The sequence below is a fragment of the Schistocerca serialis genome, chromosome 1 (assembly GCF_023864345.2).
Source record: "Schistocerca serialis cubense isolate TAMUIC-IGC-003099 chromosome 1, iqSchSeri2.2, whole genome shotgun sequence".
Taxonomy (NCBI): Eukaryota; Metazoa; Arthropoda; class Insecta; order Orthoptera; family Acrididae; genus Schistocerca; species Schistocerca serialis.
The window spans coordinates 69,029,808-69,044,970 of NC_064638.1; the positions used below are offsets into that span (position 1 = coordinate 69,029,808).

The 15,163-nt window shown below is 39.6% G+C and overlaps 1 protein-coding gene across 1 annotated transcript in view; it reads left to right on the forward strand.

The window, feature by feature from the left end:
* LOC126470012 (DNA polymerase theta-like) overlaps positions 1-15,163 on the forward strand; it is a 347,322-nt gene that overhangs the window by 68,534 nt on the left and 263,625 nt on the right. The window contains exon 4 of the mRNA XM_050097913.1: positions 6,636-6,760. Within this exon, the coding sequence (XP_049953870.1) occupies positions 6,636-6,760 (125 nt within the window). The remainder of the gene's footprint in view (positions 1-6,635; positions 6,761-15,163) is intronic.

A 15,163-nucleotide genomic window follows, 5' to 3' on the forward strand; every position in this document is an offset into this window, starting at 1 on the left:
TGAATGCTCTGTGCCACATTAGCTTCCTTAGGTTCTTGAAGAATTTTTATCTTATGTGTAAACACATTTGTGGTGTCACCGCCAGACACCACACTTGCTAGGTGGTAGCTTTTAAATCGGCCGCGGTCCATTAGTATACGCCGGACCCGCGTGTCGCCACTATCAGTGATAGCAGACCGAGCGCCGCCACACGGCAGGTCTAGAGAGACGTACTAGCACTCGCCCCAGTTGTACAGCCGACTTTGCTAGCGATGCTACACTGACGAAGCCTTTCTCTCATTTGCTGAGAGATAGTTAGAATAGCCTTCAGCTAAGCCCATGGCTACGACCTAGCAAGGCGCCATTAACCATTTCTAGAGAGAGTCTCACTTGTATCATCAAGAACGATGTATACAAATGATGGATTAAAGTTAAGTATTCCAGCAGCTACGTACTTTTCTTTATAGCATTCATTACATATCCTGTTTCAGACCTAACGCCAGCCTGCGTGAGTTAGCGCGTGCATCTCGGCCTTCTCTAGCTATATAACAACATTTATGTGTGTTTGTAAACATATTTAAGTCCTCTTTCAACATTCTGGCCATTAATGAAAGGCTCAGATATTTCAAATGAAAAGCTGTGAGAAGATTATTTTGATTTCTGTGGATTGTCACACTAGTTGTTACCATGACCTCCTATTTCATGACAGGTAATTAGTCATGTGGATGGTCTATTAACATTCTTTTACCACAATACAACAGCTTTTCACTGGATGGCCCTGTATTGAAGTGTATGCTGTCTCTAGTAATCATGGTATACCAATTGTGTTCTCTTTTGTCCACTATAGATTATGAATGGTGGGCTTCTCTCTCATGATTTTTTTCTGATTCGTCCAGGATTTTCCATTCTTGCATTAATTTGGTTAAATTATTTATTGTGTTCTGCTACCAGTGTTGGTGTATATTTTTAATTCATTCATAAGTAAAATGTGTATAAATTTCTAAGGGACCAAACTGCTGAGGTCATTGGTCCCTAGACTTACATACTACTTAAACTAACTTATCCTAACAACAGCACACACCAATGTCCGAGGGAGGACTCAAACCTCTGGCAGGAGGGGCCACACAATCCGTGATAGGGTGCCTCAGACCGCGCAGCCACTCCGTGCAGTCATAAGTAAAACCTTTGATTTGTAGAGAGTAGATTAAATAATTAGCACAACATACTAACTGATCCCAAAATGTCATCATGAGCTCAACACAGCCTATCAGCAAGCTGTAGCTCAACACCACAACAACAACAGACATAACTTTCTTGCCCTTTTCCCCACAAGAAGTGATTGTGTCAAGATTATGTTAGACATAGGTTGCAAGTTGTTTTAGAGTTAGATTATTTCAGTAACGTTTGGTTTCATGTGCACACAATAAAAACGCCTGATAATGAGGAAAAATGCTGAAAATGTCTAGTAATGTATTAAATTAAGAAAAAAATGAATAATGTGACCTGTAATATCAGTCCAGTCAAATAGTAGATATACCTTGCAAAAGGTGGGGTAGAAGAGTTTATTTTTTCAACTCGTTCATATGGTTGGAAAGATTAGAAAACCGTGTTTTGCCAATAAAATTTCACTTGGGAAAACTTTCTGCAGTCAAAAAACTTCGAAAATTTCAGACTTTTTTCAGTTTTTTCAAAATACACTTTTGGAAATTGAAATAAGAACACCGTGAATTCATTGTCCCAGGAAGGGGAAACTTTATTGACACATTCCTGGGGTCAGATACATCACATGATCACACTGACAGAACCACAGGCACATAGACACAGGCAACAGAGCATGCACAATGTCGGCACTAGTACAGTGTATATCCACCTTTCGCAGCAATGCAGGCTGCTATTCTCCCATGGAGACGATCGTAGAGATGCGGGATGTAGTCCTGTGGAACGGCTTGCCATGCCATTTCCACCTGGCGCCTCAGTTGGACCAGCGTTCGTGCTGGACGTGCAGACCGCGTGAGACGACGCTTCATCCAGTCCCAAACATGCTCAATGCGGGACAGATCCGGAGATCTTGTTGGCCAGGGTAGTTGACTTACACCTTCTAGAGTACGTTGGGTGGCACGGGATACATGCGGACGTGCATTGTCCTGTTGGAACAGCAAGTTCCCTTGCCGGTCTAGGAATGGTAGAACGATGGGTTCGATGACAGTTTGGATGTACCGTGCACTATTCAGTGTCCCCTCGACGATCACTAGTGGTGTACGGCCAGTGTAGGAGATCGCTCCCCACACCATGATGCCGGGTGTTGGCCCTGTGTGCCTCGGTCGTATGCAGTCCTGATTGTGGCGCTCACCTGCACGGCGCCAAACACGCATACGACCATCATTGGCACCAAGGCAGAAGCGACTCTCATCGCTGAAGACGACACGTCTCCATTCGTCCCTCCATTCATGCCTGTCGCGACACCACTGGAGGCGGGCTGCACGATGTTGGGGCGTGAGCGGAAGACGGCCTAACGGTGTGCGGGACCGTAGCCCAGCTTCATGGAGACGGTTGCGAATGGTCCTCGCCGATACCCCAGGAGCAACAGTGTCACTAATTTGCTGGGAAGTGGCGGTGCGGTCCCCTACGGCACTGCGTAGGATCCTACGGTCTTGGCGTGCATCCGTGCGTCGCTGCGGTCCGGTTCCAGGTCGACGGGCACGTGCACCTTCCGCCGACCACTGGCGACAACATCGATGTACTGTGGAGACCTCACGCCCCACGTGTTGAGCAATTCGGCGGTACGTCCACCCGGCCTCCCGCATGCCCACTATACGCCCTCGCTCAAAGTCCATCAACTGCACATACGGTTCACGTCCATGCTGTCGCGGCATGCTACCAGTGTTAAAGACTGCGATGGAGCTCCGTATGCCACGGCAAACTGGCTGACACTGATGGCGGCGGTGCACAAATGCTGCGCAGCTAGCGCCATTTGACGGCCAACACCGCGGTTCCTGGTGTGTCCGCTGTGCCGTGCGTGTGATCATTGCTTGTACAGCCCTCTCGCAGTATCCGGAGCAAGTATGGTGGGTCTGACACACCGGTGTCAATGTGTTCTTTTTTCCATTTCCAGGAGTGTATCTCAGTTTCATTTGCTCCTATCGCTTTAACGTCTATTTTCTTTTTTAAAGAGCACAAAATTCTCTACAAATTTGATTCTTGCCATTTTTTTCTACTCCCACTATCTAAGGCGCTACAGCGCCTCAAAGAATAACAAGTTTTCAAATTTTGAGCATAGTGGCAAGATACCAAATTTTTGAACACTATTTTTTCAGTTTCTGTTTGTGTAGTATAAATACATTATACATCATGTTATACGTTGGAATTTACCACCTCACTTTCAGGTATTCAATTTCTCTGTATGCAACATGAGGATTGCTGGGAACCCAACTATTGTGATTCTTACATCACTACCTGAACACACACACACACACACACACACACACACACACACACACACACACACACACACACACACACACACAAAATAAATTGTCTCAGGAAACTGAACTATTATTAGCTGCAGTAGGCAACCTGATTAGGTAGGTAATTATTCTTGTGTATAAAAGCCACACAGTTGACATTAAAAATAAGTAGCTTTATTACAATTAAAATGCATTGTCAGTTACTAAAAAATGTTGACAGTTCTGGGTGTGTAATACTTGTAATATTGCACTTAAGCGCACTTGAGACAGATATGAGCATCACTTCCAACGTTTTGATTGGCCAGGTTCCTCAGTGTCACCAGAAATACCTTGAGTTACGGATTCAGGGTCTGTACATAGAGTTGATCCCAGATTGACCTCTTCTTTAAACAGTGAGTCAGCCTCAGCAAGTTTGTTGATTTCGTCAGTGGTTTCCTCAACATCCTCCATAACATCTTCTTCACTGTCTTCATAAAAAAAAATTGGTACGTTTTCACAGTTGACCCCAATACATTTCTTGCAAATTGAAGAACATTTCAAACCCACTTTTCTGCAGGAGCACGCTCCGCCACAGTTCAGCTTGCATGAGCATGAAACAATGTGAAGAAGTGCTTCAGGTGCTGGATTCTGGCTCATTATAACGGGTATTGGACCGTGGTCACTGTGATTCCAGCCCCATTTCTCAGAAGGTTCCCAGTTTCCCATCCAACTTTGGACTTGTTGGTAAGTCTGCAACGAATGATGTTGTGCAGCATCTTGTGTAGGTGGCAACCGTGCAAGATTCAGTTTGCTTTTTGTGGCAGACTTGGCGAATAGCTGGTACCGCAAATGGTCTAGTGTGTGGGAACTGCTGACACCTCCACTTTACAATGCGATAGTAACCTGTTCTCCAGCAGTTATTATTTCTTCACGGGTAGTATGTGGTTTATTGAACGTGCAAAGAGCTGAGGTTAGGTGTCTGTTTTTCGCAACAAAATTGCAGCACTTAATTTTTCCTTGACCAAAAAAAGCCGATGTTGTATCACATCCGCTAAAGGCGTGAGTGAACAGAATATATTCACTGTCAAACTTCTAAGATGCAGTGGAAAACCACTTGTCTTCTGCATTTCCTCTTCCTGGCTTTAAGAAAAATAAGTTTTCAATGCCTTGCCCCAAACCGGTCATGAGCACAAGCAGGTCAACATCTTCTCTTACAAAGACAACACTTCCAAAATCGTTGGTTCTTGAAATGGCAGATGTTACAATTATAACGTCAGCATCTTCTTGCGCCTGGTGCACTTCAATGCTACACTCCAGAAATTCCATTTTAAGAAGTGTGATCAAACGCATCTTGTTTCGTTCGTTGTACAAGAACTTGTCCTGAGGGACTTGGTTCACCATCTCTGATTCAACCACAACGTCAACCGAAGAATGTTGTTTGGACCTACGAATCCTCTCAGCACTCTTTGTGCTACATTTGTCTCCCTCACATGGATACCCATCAAATACAATAGCAAATTGAGATCCAAAATGACGTTGCAGGTAAGGAACATAGCTTTGGGCTATTGACTTGAAGCAAACATTTCGAGTCCAAGTCACTTTGTGGATAAGGTACCCTCCATCAATGACAAAAAATTTACTCGGTCCACCTGACCTCACATCTTTCACTGGAACGAAGGCATTGTAGAATGAAGATTTTGTTCCTTTTTGCATGCCTTTTTCTGAGAATAGGGACATTGGGTAAGGAGCAAGTTCATATTTCAGAAAGGCTTTTAACTCTTCTTCACTTTGTTTCATTAAACAAATCCTTTGGAAAAGAGTTAAAGGATCAACAAGAGTAATTTTAGTGCTCCCAGCTTTCACAGAATTGAACACAGAAAGGAGAGTCACAACTTTATCTTTTCTACGGAACTTTACATCGTGGACATTGTCACCAACTATTCTTTGCTCGAAATTTGAAAAATTAGTATTTCTTGACGCGCTGTAGCGCCTTAGATACTGGGAGTATAAAAAAATGGTAAGAATCAAATTTGTAGAGAATTTTGTGCTCTTTAAAAAAGAAAATAGACATCAAAGCGACAGGAGCAAATGAAACTGAGATATTTTGAAAAAAAACTGAAAAACGTCCGAAATTTTTGAAGTTTTTTGACTGCAGAAAGTTTTCCCAAGGGGAATTTTGTTGTCAAAACTTGGTTTTCTAACCTTTCCAACAATATGAACGAGTTAAAAAAAATAAAATCTTCTACCCCACCTTTTGCAAGGTACAGGCTTTTTTTCTGACAGTTTCACTGGACTATAACAAAAGAAATAATTTATTCGTAAGAGTCATGGTACCAACAGTTACCCACTATAGCACAGTCAATTAATCTTGGTTACTTTACAACATACGGATTGTTTGAATTAGTTGATTTTTTGGTAGCTGTTCATTCCACTATGTCCACATCTTGAGCAGATATGGATGTACTATTATATACTGACACATAAATTCTTAATATTATGTTTTTGTAGTCCCCAGTGTAAGAGTCAAAAATCATTTATTAATACTTTATTGAATACACTAAAACACAAAATAAATGACACTTGGTTCATAATCACTACTAATTCTGTCAGTTGTACAGTACTGCAAATAAAAAGAATTGGCAGTAGCTCAACTTGAAGTAAAATGGGAGGAACAGCTCTTAGGTGAGGTAGAAATTAATCACTTAGCCAAATGGTATTAGAATCCACTAAAGTAGAAGTTGATAGTGGTAGATAGACATCACTATACTAATTCCACCAGCTGACTAAGAAGTATGTTGTTGTTCATTTTAACGTTAAGAATATTTTTAGCCCCTATAGTTAACTTCGAAACTGGCTATTTTTTAATAGCACTGAAGCATTTGTCTCTAAGGAGCACTTTCTGTCACTACAGATCAGATGTGAAGTTGAAAGTATACATGACCAGGCAATGCAATTACTTAGTGGAGAGGACATAATTTTGTCTCCTATTTTTTCAAAGAATGAGGCTAAAATTTAGCAACTTATACATTTTATAGTGAGTGCACAGATGTTTTATACTCTTTGTTGAGCTATCCAGTTTTTCACTGAGTCCAAGGCACCCTAATAGTCAATGGACACGCCCAGCTGATATGTATGTTACTTCAGCTGTTATATCTAAACAAACATTGGTTTTATGTACGTAGTGTATTGTGTAAGACTTTCATTATTTTGCAGGACTTACTGGGCAGCTCTGGTGTGAGAGTGGAAGGACTCATGGGCTCACATAGAATTTTTGGAGGCTTTAAAAAAATACAGATTGCCATCTGCACCATAGAAAAGGCAAATAGCTTGATTAACAGGTCAGTACTTTTTTAATATCGTGTGAAAAGTTTACAGATAGTTATTTTTTTCATTAGTTGATCTAAATCTTAAAAAATACATAAATTAATTTCATCAAGAACAACTCATTCATCCTATGACTGGTTGTGTCAGTAATTAAAATTCTGGTAATTGTTTGGAGAAAGGAGTTGTTTATTTATTAATTTACTTGTGTATTCATCCGTGGATCATCTCATGATGATGATACAGAATCTGGCATGTAATACAAAGAAAATAAACAACTCAAAACATGTGATTTTGGTATTTAACAAGGAAGAAAACGTTGAAGGTGTAGCTGTTAAGTTGGGAACACATGGTTCAGGTAATGTCTGACACTTGCACTCACAGTTTGCTAAGGCAACAGCAGGGGACTGCACTGTAGGAATATGGAATGTTTGCAGTGTGACTATGTGGTTACATTCATGAAAGATTTACATCTCACTAATCTCACTTGACTTGTAGATCTGCTGTTTTTTTATTTTTTCTGAAATATCATCAATTACTAATTTCAAGTTTTAGTTTTTTGTTGTTATCTATATATCCAAATTCGTAATGTATTAAATATTATGTTTTTGTAGTCCCCAATGTATGATTCAAAAATCATTTATTAATACCCTAAAACACAAAATAAATGACACTTGGTTCATAAGCACTACTAATCCTGTCAGTTATGCAGTACTGCAAATGAAAAGAATTGTCAGTAGCTCAACTTGAAGTAAAATAGGAGGAACAACTCTTAGGTGATGCAGAAATTAATCATTTATCCAAATGGTATTAGAATCCACTAAAGTAGAAGTTGATAGCGGTAGGTAGACATCACTGTACTAATTGTTACATGAAACAGGCCAGAGAATAACCATAGTAGTGCTGGGTGTTAATACCTCAGTCAGCTATTGAATAAAGGGAGAGTAGGCTTGGGCTGCTTGGCCTTAAATTGGCTGGCTGACTGGCCCACATGATGTCCTGTTCTGAGATTCTGTGCTGATTGCTATTTGCTGTGATATATGTGTCACGAGGAGTATCAATACTGTGGCTTCGTCCATCAATACGTCTGACAGGATTGCATGAACCCTCCCCCCTTGAATTAGCATGTAGCACGAAAACGGCTTGGGTGATTCAGAGGAGGATTATGTGAGAGCAGTCTGATGATGCCAGATGAGGTTCTAACTTTCGCCTCCGGAGCACAATGCTCTGGGGTGTGTGTGTGTGTGTGTGTGTGTGTGTGTGTGTGTGTGTGTGTGTGTGTGAAAAGAGATGGAAGATCAAATGCCCACTGTCCCTGATGAGATGCTGGTAATACTGGCATGAAGGTGGCTGCTGTTACACTAGCCTCTTAGATGGCAGAGACATCTATCTGGGATATCACAACCAGAGCTAATTTCAATATGTCTCTGCACTCTCCACTAGAACTAATTGATGGCCTTGTTGTGCCGAAATTGAGTCCAAAGGTATGCATCCAGATAGGAGCACTTGCACAAGAAAATGTTACTTCTTCTGTGACCCAAGCAGGCACTGGTAGCAAAAGGCAGTGCGATGTTTGGTGGCGATGCACATGCAGCAAATCCGACAGATTGTGCCCATTGACTGGTGTCATTCTGAAAGAGGCTAGGAAGGCATTGAGAGTTGATTCAGTTATGGATGACCTTGTAGCCTTTGAAATTTTGGTCTTAAAAGTGCAGACAAAACATTCTGTCAAACTGTTGGAAGTTTGACAGAAGGCACCTTTCACTTTCCTGGAAAATGTGTTACCCAAATAGATGATTTAAATCTATGTGATGGCTCTATTACATTTTTTTTTCATTTAGTGCATCTGGGAGGGGACTTACATGTAGTTACATTTCTCATATTTATCAGTGAAGTATATAACAGAAAATAAAAAATGGCCAGTTTTTGCGCAAAGTACAATGTTTTTAGTCAACCAGATTTTTCAGCAGATGAGTGATGTTTACTCTCATATAACAGAATCAATGAACTTCCAGGCAAAATCGTACAATAATTTTGGAGTCTTAATCCTATCCTTTTGGTATATGTTATGTTATAATACCATAAATTGGTAAAACGCAATACCATTGTAAGTATCCCCATTTATTAAAAACCTTTGTTAACAGAATTTGTATTATATTTTCAAAAGCTATACAAATCAAATTTGTGTACTTGATATGATATGACATGTTTCTTCTAGGGAGGTATTTGTCAATGGTCAAGTCATAAAAAAAAACTTGGAATAATATAAATCAGAGAAACAAAACAATTTGATTCTGTAATTACTTTTAAGCTTATGATAAGTACTCTGTAGGTATATAGATTGTATTGTTTCAGTGCAACAACAGTAAGATGGCAACCTCTAAATAAAGTAAAAAGGTTCTATCTTAAAGAAATTTGTCGCTGTGGAGTTAAATATCTCCAGATTCTAAGTTAGAAACTAATTAAGGCTACAGAATAGATATTGCTTATGCACAACAGAAAAGCTCACTCGCAACAGGAAGACAACAAGGAAGGAGTGCCAGTTGGAAACAGTAAGGAGGAGGGAAGCACAATGTTTCAATAATTTTGGCTGGGAAAGACAATAGAGTAAATTGGCACTGCCAGGCAGGTTCAGCATAAACTCCTTCGGCAAAAGAAGGAAGAAAGAAAGAAAGGAAGGATAGTGTCAATGACACAGCAAGAATCGGACATCGATGGGCAAAATGAACTGGATGGCCACCGACAGCGATCACCTACTGATATAAATTCACAATGCAGATTGGCAGAACAGATGACTGCAGTATACTCATCAGGAAGAAGACAGTGCCACTGAAAAATTGTCTGGCTCGTCTCGCTTGCCATAAGAGAGGCAAAAACAGCAGTTGACATTTAGTTTAATGGATTTAGGTAAAGTTGATCAAAAGGTCTGAGAAATGAGAGAACATAGAGCAGGCTCCAGTGTAAACATCAGTGCATCTGGCATAAACAAATATGAAATCATGATGTGGTTAAACTGAGGTGAATTTTAAATGTTAATAATCTAATACTAAATTCTCAATAAAATGGAGATTCTCAGTAAAAATGCACTAGCATTGTAGATAAGTTGTGTACATTGTTAACATTCCAGCTCACATAGCATTAACATTAAATAAACAGTTCCATAAAAATGTAAAAAAGAAATAGATAATTAATCCATCCTCTCATCGTACTCACCTAACAGAATTAAGGTCCTTTGTGGTCAGCTCTTACGAAAACCATTACATTAACGTCAGTAAAAATGAGGATGATAGAAAATAATAAAATTATTGTAGAAAGACATCACCATTTGATAAAGTAAATAGGAGGAAACATGTAACTTAAGTGTCCTCAAAGAACCGTGAGCATACATCTTTAAAGTAAATGCAGTAAACATTATCATATGAAGACTCGTATACGAAATCTTAAGTCACATGATAAGATTCTACTAAAAAAAAGACACTGAATTTCCTCCTGGGGTAGCTACATACTCAAATTAATAGCCTTTATAGAGAGTTCAGGGGTTGCACAAATACTAGTGGGTAATCACAAAAATTTATTATAACTTATCTGGCACCTTGCCTTACCTGATTTCATCGTTAGAAGAAAGCCAAAATAGGCAAATATTAAAGAAAATTTTAGGGCCTCAACTTGTAATGCTGATTATAAATCAGCCCATCAAGAAACTGGGGATGACAAGTTTAGCAAAAGTTTGTTGCCCATTTTAAGAGATAACCTCAACTGGCAATTAGATATATGAAGTGATACAAAATGAAGTAGTAAATCATTAATCTAAAAAGTATCACAGGCATTATGGCAGAGGTAATTGCCATGTAGGATGTTTTTCGTCTCTAAAAATTCTTTTTTAATCTGGACTGCTTTAGACAAATAGGAGAATATAAGAAACATATCCAAAAACAAAGATGATGTGACTTACCAAACGAAAGCGCTGGCAGGTCGATAGACACACAAACAAACGCAAACATACACACAAAATTCAAGCTTTCGCAACAAACTGTTGCCTCATCAGGAAAGAGGGAAGGAGAGGGATAGACGAAAGGATGTGGGTTTTAAGGGAGAGGGTAAGGAGTCATTCCAATCCTGGGAGCGGAAAGACTTACCTTAGGGGGAAAAAAGGACGGGTATACACTCGCACACATACATATCCATCCACACATATACAGAAACAAGCAGACATATTTAAATATGACATACTCAGAGTGTGTTTGTAAAGACTCAGCTGGAGTCTACAAAAGAAAAAAAAATCAAACTAAATCCCAAAAAATTTCCAAACTACCAAGGGCACCTTGCACATTGATGTAAAATAAAATATGGAATTTATGCACTCCCAAAATGACAATCACCCTACCTTCTCTGTTGATGAATAATATTTTTGAACCTTATTTAAGATTTTGGAAACAAATGCTGCAGGCTTTTTGGGACTATCCATGAACTTCTGAGCAAGATGGTCCTTATGCCATGGGAAAAGGCACCCATTGCCATAATCATTGATAATTTACAGTGATACTTCATTGAACAAAGGACTGACAGTAGGCAAGTTCTGAAAGTTTCAAATGACTGGTTGCAAGATTTGGACCATTGAAGAGGAGTACCCATCTGCACAACTGATTCAAATGGTTAAACAGTGGAAGTTGCCTGAGGAAAAAACTGGACATTGACAAGTGATCTTGCCGAGAAACACCTGGAGGTCTGCTGCCGGTTTTTAACTGGAATATTTTTGATGACCTTACCATTGTCCTGTGTCATTTGTTACTCGTCTTCACTAAGGACATGTCATAGGTAAGTGACGGAGAGTTAAAAAAATTTCCTCTTAAGATCTATTTCAATCAGAGCCACAAAAACATAACGCAGATTGTTCCTCACTTGTACAACACATAACCAGGATGTCATCAAGATAGTTGATGAATTGGAGAATAGATGCTATCAACTATACTAAAAACATTTGGAAAACAGCAGACGCACTTGTGACCTCAAACTGACTCCCAACTTATATTTGTAAAGGCAAAAAGGCATATTCAAAGAGGGAACAACTGCAGAACACTTCCGTCCAATATCTCTACTTAGCTGTCCTTACAAGCTATTGGAAAAGAATGATTCTAAACCGAATACCAAAAGAAACTTAAAACTGGAGTAGTGTTCATTGACCTGTCAGCAGCTTATGACAGTGTGGCGTGAGGGCCTATTATTGAAATTTTGGAGAGCAATACCTTGCAAAACTCTAGACAATCTCTTAAATAACATGTTAAGCAATAGGCGGTTTAAAGTACATCAAGGGGAAGAGAAAAGCAAGTGGCATGTACTCATTGACGGATTACCTCAGGGCTCTGTTCTTGCTCCAGTGTTATTCAACCTCTACACAGCTGACCTATCGAATTTGACCTGCCAAATATTTCATTATGTAGATGACCTGGCAATTTCATACCAGAGTGAAGACCTTCCTGAATGTGAAGAGCACCTAACTAAGCAGCCTTACTAAATTTTATGAGTATTTTGAGACATGGTGACTGAGACCAAATGTTTCTAAAACCAAAGTAAGCCTGCTCCACCTTTCTAATTGCCTTTCATCAGCAAAGATCAGTCCACAGTTCAGCCTTCTTGTCACAGTCAGATACAATGAAAGCCCAAAATACCTGGGAGTCACTGTGGACAGAACTTTAACATACAGAAAACACCTTTCCAACTTGGCCAAGAAGATACAAACATGAGTGAATCTTGTGAGTAAGCTGGCAGGCAGTACATGGCGAGCAACCACATCAGTCCTCCGAGGAGCATCCCTTGCACTGGTATACTCTGCAGCAGAATACTGTGAACCAGTTTGGCTCCGAAGCCCCCACATAGTGAAAGTAGACGTCCAACTGAACTCAGTTATGAGAGTAATTAGTGGTACAGTCCGGTCTACACCTACTTGCTGGCTTCCAGTGCTTTCAAACATCTGTCCACAAGACCTCCGTTGAAAGGCTGCTCTTTACAACCTCTGTCAGCAAGTTTCTGAAAACAACTCAATCCTTCTTCATGACTACTTGATATCACTGCCCAGGAAACGCCTCAAATCTAGAAGACCAGCATATGAAATGGGAGTCCAAATGTTATCCACAGGATTCAACCAGGACACAGAGTGGAAACGTGAGTGGCAAGCTTCAAGAACCGGAAACCATAAACTTGTAGACAGTCCAACAGTTCCAGTTCCAGTTCCAGGCTTCCACCAACCAAGGGAGGCGTGGGTACAGTTAAACAGATATCAGACTGAAGAGGGTAGGTGCAAATACAACATGCACAAGTGGGGCTTTTCAAGTGACAGTGTGTGTGACTGTGGTGACACCCAAACAAGGAGCCACATTGTGAATGTATGTCCAATCACACGCTTCCCTGGTGGCATTGAGAAGTTCCATCAAGCATCCCACAAGGCACTCAGCTGGATTGAGTCCATCAACATCCGAGTGTAGTCTGAGCCATTTTAAACTTGTGTACTGTATATAATTTCACATAGTCATTTTTATATATATTTCTTTGCTTTGCTAAATGTGTATTACTGTAATTGATGCATACGATAATAAGTAAATAATGCCATGTTTTTCTCAACTCATCAACCAATGGGAGCTGCAAATAAGCTTCTGTGAGATAAATTTTTGAAAAGAACTGACCACCAGCTAATTTTGAAAGAGACTTTGTCAGGCTGGGTTAAGGGGTAGAAATCGATTACCATTATGGAATTGACAGTCAGTTTGAAATTGTTGCACTGCATTGGGTAGCACCACCAGAAGGGAGAGGTTCATTGGCTAAAAGAAATAGACAAAAGCACTTGGTGTTGTTCTAACCTGATTAATTCCAATTTCATTTATTCCTGCAGGGTCAACAGAATTTGCCTGGCTTTAAAAAAAATCTATGAGTGCCAAAGGTTTTAAAACAATGGGTGCCTGAATATTCTTTGCTGTACCTAGGCCACTTTCAAGTAAAAGTACAAACTGGGAATATAATGTGTCACTTTCTTCATGCAGCACTGAAATCAGTGAATTGTATTAATAGATTACTGAATAGAAAAAACAAAAACTGATTAGGCATAAAGTCCAAAAGTATTTTCCACAGACTTTTTGGCAACCACAAGTAAAGGCAGTGTTCTGGTCCTTGTTTATGTTTCATCGAGAGCTTTGTTTACTCTAACAACAGAAATTCATAATGTCTGTAAGCCCACAATTTGGAATGCCCACAGTCCAAGGGCTGGCTGAGTGCCAGTACTATTCAGTATATCGATTGATTTATTGTAGACACAGGTGCAAATGTATCAAATAAGAATGCTGATGAAAGGCATTTTTATTTGTATATATAATGATGAGGCTGCTTGGTTTTTATACTTTTTAATTTACTGGACTGGTATTGTGCACATGCTCATCATCTGTGGTCCTAAAGAAATACATAGAATTAATACATAATAAATGCTATGCTTCATTTGTAATCATATGAGAGAGTGGTATAAAGTACAAAAATTAGTAGAACATCTGAAAAATTCTATGAAGACTTAAAAGTGAAATATAAATAAGTACTAAATAGTTCAACACAAAGTACACATAATTGTAAACACACTCAACTCCCATAATATACAACCCATAGTATTTATTATGACTTATTTTCATATATCTTCTGTAGGATCACTGATGATGAACATGAGCTCGATACCAGTAAGTAAATATAAATATAAAAACTCAGCAGCAGTGTCATTATTTATGTACATAATTTCATCAACTTAATGTTATTTTTCATGAAGCTACTGTATGATCACATCCTATAATGTTGTTAATCCAGATTGTAAAAATACATAGCTGGACACCCGTTCAACACTGATTTACTTTAGCTATGTGTCCCTTATGAAGTGCTGTTGGCACTCGGCAATATAATGAGGTCACTCAAGAAGTGGATGTAATGTGTAACAGTCAGGACAGTTTTGTCTGAGGTATCATGTATTATCCTACATTCACTGTGTGACAACACCATCCCATATGCCACAGCATCATCACCAAACAACTGCAGATTTGTACTCATCCGGTCCGCCAGATCATTTATGTATACATAAAATAATAGTGGTCCTATCGCACTTTAGGGGCACATGTGATGATACCCTTGTATCTAATGACCACTCTCCAACAACAACAACATACTGGGTTCTATTACTTAAGAAGTCTTCAAGCCATTTACATATCTGAGAACCTGTTCCAAATGCTTGTAGCTTTGTTAAGAGTCTACACTGTGTCAAATGCTTTCCGAAAATCTGGAAATATGGTATCTGCCTGTTGCCCTCCATCTATAGCTGGCAGTATATTGTTGGAAAAGGGCAAGCTGAGTCTTGCATGAATGATGCTTTCTAAAACCATGCTGATTCGTGGATGTAAGCT